Source organism: Eurosta solidaginis, chromosome 5 (genome assembly GCF_040869045.1).
Source record: "Eurosta solidaginis isolate ZX-2024a chromosome 5, ASM4086904v1, whole genome shotgun sequence".
Classification (NCBI taxonomy): Eukaryota; Metazoa; Arthropoda; class Insecta; order Diptera; family Tephritidae; genus Eurosta; species Eurosta solidaginis.
In genome coordinates this window covers 160,770,487-160,777,172 of record NC_090323.1, presented here as the reverse complement: position 1 = coordinate 160,777,172, position 6,686 = coordinate 160,770,487, and the positions used below count along the sequence as shown (strand labels likewise).

General features: G+C 36.9%; 1 protein-coding gene across 1 annotated transcript; it reads left to right on the top strand.

Moving 5' to 3' along the window:
* The first annotated feature begins 4,988 nt into the window (after nucleotides 1-4,988).
* Nucleotides 4,989-5,594, top strand: Cpr65Au (Cuticular protein 65Au). The gene is made up of 2 exons (XM_067792260.1): nucleotides 4,989-5,236; nucleotides 5,324-5,594. The coding sequence occupies exons 1-2, from the start codon at nucleotides 5,088-5,090 to the stop codon at nucleotides 5,505-5,507; spliced, it is 333 nt and encodes a 110-aa protein (XP_067648361.1). The 5' UTR covers nucleotides 4,989-5,087; the 3' UTR covers nucleotides 5,508-5,594.
* The last annotated feature ends 1,092 nt before the right edge of the window (nucleotides 5,595-6,686 follow it).

Here is a 6,686-nt window from a genome sequence, read left to right as displayed (position 1 = left end):
GATTGAGCCATGTCCGTCCGTCCGTCCGTCCGTCTGCCCGTTAACACGATAACTTGAGTAAATTTTGAGGTATCTTGATGAAATTTGGTATGTAGATTCCTGGGAACTCATCTGAGATCGCCATTTAAAATGAACGATATCGGACTATAACCACGCCCACTTTTTCGATATCAAAAATTTCGAAAAACCGAAAAAATGCGATAATTCATTGCCAAAGGTAGATGGGTTGATGTTATGACGCAGAATAGAAAATTAGAAGATTTTGGACAATGGGCGTGGCATCGCCCACTTTTACAAGAAGGTAATTTAAAAGTTTTGCAAGCTGTAATTTGGCAGTCGTTGAAGATATCATGATGAAATTTGGAGGAACGTTGCTACTATTACTATATATGTGCTAAATAAAAATTAGCAAAATTGGATGAAGAATACGCCCACTTTTTAAAAAAAAATTTTTTTAAATTAAAATTTTTCCAAAAAATTTAACATCTTTACTGTATATAAGTAAATTAAGTCAAAATTCAACTCCAGTAATGATATGATGCAACAAAATACAAAAATAAAAGAAAATTTCAAAATGGGCGTGGCTCCGCCCATTTTCATTTAGTTTGTCTAGAATACTTTTAATGCCAACAATCGAACAAAAATTTACCAATCCTTCTCAAATTTGGTAGGGGCATAGACTCTATGGCGGTAACTGTTCTCTGTGAAAATGGGCGAAATCGGTTGAAGCCACTCCCAGTTTTTATACACAGTCCACCGTCTGTCCTTCCGCTCGGCCGTTAACACAATAACTTGAGCAAAAACCGATATATCTTTAATAAACTTAGTCCACGTACTTATCTGAACTCACTTTATCTTGGTATAAAAAATGGCCGAAATCCGACCATAACCACGCCCACTTTATCGATATCGAAAATTACGAAAAAAGAAATAAATGCCATAATTCTATACCAAATACGAAAAAAGGGATGAAACATGGTAAATGGATTGGTTTATTGACGCAAAATATAACTTTGGAAAAACCTTTGGAAATGGGTGTGACACCTACCATATTAAGTAGAAGAAAATGAAAAAGTTCTACAAGGCGAAATCAGCAGCCCTTGGAATCTTGGCAGGAATACTTAGTAGTATTGCATATATAAATAAATTAGCAGTACCCGACAGATGATTTTCTGAATCACCTGGTCCACATTTTGGTCGATATCGCGAGAACGCCTTCACATATACATCTAAGGGCCACTCGCTTTTAAAACCCTCATTAATACCTTTAATTTGATATCCATATAGTACAAACACATTCTAAAGTCACCCCTGGCCCACCCTAATGGCGATATCTCGAAAAGGCGTCCACCTATAGACCTAATGCCCACTCCCTCTTAAAATGCTCAGTAACACCTTTCGTTTGATACCCATATCGTACAAACATTCTAGAGTCACCCCTGGCCCACCCTAATGGCGATATCTCGAAAAGGCGTCCACCTATAGATCTAATGCCCACTCCCTCTTAAAATGCTCAGTAACACCTTTCATTTGATACCCATATCGTACAAACATTCTTGAGTCGCCCTTGGTCCACCTTTATGGCGATATCTCGAAAAGGCGTCCACCTATAGACCTCATGCCCACTCCCTCTTAAAATGCTCAGTAACACCTTTCATTTGATACCCATATCGTACAAACATTCTTGAGTCGCCCTTGGTCCACCTTTATGGCGATATCTCGAAAAGGCGTCCACCTATAGACCTCATGCCCACTCCCTCTTAAAATGCTCAGTAACACCTTTCATTTGATACCCATATCGTACAAACATTCTAGAGTCACCCTTGGTCCACCTTTATGGCGATATCTCGAAAAGGCGCCCACCTATATAACTAAGGATTACTCCCTTTTAAAATACTCATTACCACCTTTCATTTGATACCCATATCGTACAAACACATTCTAGAGTCACCCTGGCCCACCCTAATGGCGATATATCGAAAAGGCGTCCACCTATAGACCTAATGCCTACTCCCTCTTATAATGCTCAGTAACACCTTTCATTTGATACCCATATCGTACAAACATTCTAGAGTCACCCTTGGTCCACCTTTATGGCGATATCTCGAAAAGGCGCCCACCTATAGAACTAAGGATTATTCCCTTTTAAAATACTCATTACCACCTTTCATTTGATACTCATAACGTACAAACACATTCTAGAGTCACCCCTGGCCCACCCTAATGGCGATATCTCGAAAAGGCGTTCACCTATAGACCTAATACCCACTCCCTTTTTAAATGTTCAGTAACACCTTTCGTTTGATACCCATATCGTACAAACATTCTAGAGTCACCCCTGGCCCACCCTAATGGCGATATCTCGAAAAGGCGTCCACCTATGGACCTAATGCCCACTCCCTCTTAAAATGCTCAGTAACACCTTTCGTTTGATATCCATATCGTACAAACACATTCTAGAGTCACCCCTGGCCCACCCTAATGACGGTATCTCGAAAAGGCGTCCACCTATAGACCTCATGCCCACTCCCTCTTAAAACGCTCAGTAACACCTTTCGTTTGATACCCATATCGTACAAACATTCTAGAGTCACCCTTGGTCCACCTTTATGGCGATAACTCGAAAGGCGCCCACCTATAGAAATAAGGATTACTCCATTTTAAAATACTCATTACCATCTTTCGTTTGATACCCATATCATACAAACACATTCTAGAGTCACCCCTGGCCCACCCTAATGGCGACATTTCGAAAAGGCGTCCACCTATAGACCTAATGCCCACTCGCTCTTAAAATGCTCAGTAACACTTTTCGTTTGATACCCATATCGTACAAACATTCTAGAGTCACCGCTGGCCCATCCTAATGGCGATATCTCGAAAAGGTGTCCACCTATAGACCTAATGCCCTGTCCCTCTTAAAATGCTCAGTAACACCTTTCATTTGATTCCCATATCGTACAAACACATTCTAGAGACACCCCTGGTCCACCTTTATGGCGATATCTCGAAACGGCGTCCACCTATGGAACTAAGGATCACTCCTTTTACAAATACTCATTAACAGCTTTCATTTGATACCCATATCGTACAAACATATTCTAGAGTCACCCCTGGTCCACCTTTATGTCGATTTCTCGAAAAGGCGTTCACCTATAGAACTAAAGCCCATTCCCTTTTAAAATACTCATTACCACCTTTCATTTGATACCCATATCGTACAAACACATTCTAGAGTCACCCCTGGTCCACCTTAATGGCGATATCTCGAAAAGGCGTCCACCGATAGACCTAAGGCCCACTCCCTCTTAAAATGCTCAGTAACACCTTTCATTTGATACCCATATCGTACAAACAAATTCTAGAGTCAGCCCTGGGCCACCTTTATGGTGATATCCCTAAATGGCGTCCATCCATAGAACTATGGCCTACTCTCTCTTAAAATACTCTTTAATACCCTCCATTTGATACACATGTCATACAACCACATTCCAGGGTTACCCTAGGTTCATTTTCCTACATTGTGATTTTCCTTATTTTGTCTCCATAGCTCTCAACTGAGTATGTAATGTTCGGTTACACCCGAACTTAGCCTTCCTTACTTGTTTGTTATAATACCGAAGATATCAGTGCTGCTTAAAAGTAGAAGAAGTCCTAGAATTATTAGGGCGAGTATTGTAAAATGCGGCTCCATTTTGTAATAATAACTTCACGTATCTAATTTAATGGCAAATCAATATAAAAAAATGCTCAAAAAAAAATCTGAAAATTTGATAAAGATTTACAAAATGTCGAGCTTTTCTATTGGAGTTCCCTTATTTTTGTTTTTTGCGTACATTGGTTTGTAGCCAAACTTGTAATTTTAGTCTTATGGAGTACAAGTTAGATATTTGCCTAAACTTGGATTGATTTTTGAGAGTTTTTTTGAACGATATTTTAGGTTAGCCTCTATGCAAAGTTTGTATTTTTTTAAAGCGAAGTTGTGAAAAAGCAATGCGAATTTTGACAAACTTATTACTTGTACTTTGTGAGACTAAATTTGATTGGGCTACAAAACTGCAAACCTAAAAATATTCAGGAAACGTTAGATAAAAAGTTCCAAATTTTTGTAAAACCTTCTAGAACCCTAGAATTTTTCGAAAACGTTTTTAAGATTGCTTTGTATAGTTTTAGTAAGAAAACTTATAGAAGTTCTTGCAACTGCCCTTTTCTGTTCGCTGGTATAAATAATTGTCTTTGTGTGTGTTAGCGTTTTTGAAAAATTTGTTTTTATATGCACATCATTTATTGGCTGTCATCGACATCGATCATTATCACAATTTGAGTTCTAATTAATATTTGTATTATGAGAAATTTTTTAATAAAGTAATTATTAACTTTTGACATTCAAATGTAAAACGCAAATAAGAAAAAAAACTTAACAAAAATTTCGCTTGTTAAAAAATTATTTATCTTTTTTTTGAGAAATAACAAACCAGGTAGGAAATTAGTCAGCGTAATTTAGAAAAAAAGTAAAAGTGATGCGTTGAAATAAATTACCAACAACTACTCGCATGTACCGCGAGGAAAAGAGCTACAAAGGCATTTTGTGTTTTAATGTGTAATTAAAAAAGTTTTTGACAATTGGTTAATGGTGTGGCAGGAGTGGCGGTGCTATGTTTTTATTTCTTTATTTGCGATTTAAATTAACGGCCGGCGGGTCAGCGGTACGCGGCTGCTGCGCAATGACATATGTACTATTTAGTACGTATTTACATATGTATAGACATATGCGAATTTTTTGCGATGAGGACATTTTAAATTTGTTTGTTTCATTTTTGCTGTTTTGGGCACAACCTAAAATATGTAGCTACATATGAGGCTACCAAGAAAAAAAGAAAAAAAGTTGAATTATCGTAAAATAAATGTAGCGCATCTTTTTGATCTTCAAATTGGTGTATAAAAGGCTCTGCATGGTTTTGTGAAATATCAGTACAGTACAGCGCTTACAAAGTGAGTTTTACAATCGCAAGGACAAATTGCAATTTTCGAAAAGAAAATATTTTTTTATTTACACAAAAATTGAAGTACACATAAAAATATACAAAATGAAGTATCAAATTGTTCTCGCATTCGCTTGCTTTATTGCTATCTGCTCCGCGGCTCCACCATCACAACCTCCAGCTCAAGGCGAGGAGCGCGCAGAAACACTGCGTCTGGAAACAGAGAATAATGGCGTTGACAAGTACTCTTTTGCGTAAGTAATGATAGTGTTTACACAGTGTGTGCATGTATCGGATATAGCGAACTATTTATCTTAATTTTTCTCTATCCTTTTTTCCAGCTACGACACCAGCAATGGCATTTCACGCTCAGAAACGGGTGAATTAAAAACAATTGATGATACAAATGCCGCTATTGTTGTTCAGGGTAGCACTACGTGGACTTCACCCGAGGGGAAAAAATTCGAGCTGGTCTTTACTGCTGATGAATTTGGTTATCATCCTTCAGTTAAACTACTCAGCTAAATTGTTTTTATTTAGTGTTTCTTTCTTAGTATTTGCCAGAGAGTAAAAACAACCAAACTGCCCATTATTGCGTTATAAATAGAATTTTACTTAGTTAATGTGATCGATATATTAAATAAACGATAAAATTGTTGCAAATTTTTCTAAATGAACTAAAATATTAAGTTATGTGAGACGAGAGTGCAGGTTCGTGCCTTAAGTCTTTTGAATTTTTAGGAAATCGTGGTTACTTATGCTTAATATCAAGTTTGGCGGAAAATTTGGGTTACCATACCTTTATAAGTCACAACAAGGTTTTGAATAACCTTTAGGGTATTGGACTATACCACGAATTGATCCGTATTTATCTTTCAACAGTGTAAAACTGGAACTAAACCCCCATTTTGGTTCAAGTTTTGAGAAAACCCAGCAACTAAAACTATCCTTTATACTGGCATAAAATAGCAGGACACCGTTGTAGTAGCTTTTTTATTTCTTTGTTCGAAACTAGCCTGGTCGAAAAATTTCCATGGAGTTGAAGATGTCGAAGTTCTCTGAAATGTCGAATGTTTCAAATATATTACCAGGTCTAAAAAGTTAGCGGCTTCAAGTAAGAAACATTTTCCGGAAAAAGATGAAGTTATAAAGAAGATTAGGGCGTCCTTAAATTGATCGTTTTATTTAAAGCAACCAGCTATAAAAACTAGTACCCGCTTCCAAAAAGTAACCAATTTTGAAAAAAAAACTGGTTGCTAGAAGACAGCCAGTTAAAAAGTTACAAATTTGAATTGATTGAGTAACCGGTTCCATAAGTCAAAGCTTTAAAAATAAATGTCCTCTTTTAAAAAACCTATTTTATAAGTAGCTGGTTCTAAAAAAGTAACCAATTCCAAGTAAGAAATCAGCTTCGTTATAGACACCGGTTACACGAAAGTAAAAAAACGAACCAATTCTTTATAAGTGAAAGTCTTTGAAAGGTAAAATGTTTCAAAAAAAAAAAAAGAGGATCAGGAACAAAAAACTATCCGATTTCAAAAAAATGCTAGTTCAATTTAAAACAAATTTATGGTTAATGTATGTGTAACCTAATTTGCGATTTGGAATCATAGACAGTGGCGAAAGGAGATGGAATGGCATGGAAAGTGTTCTAGAGAAATGTATGTCTCCGAAAAAGTTCCGAAGAAGTTTATCCGGAAATGA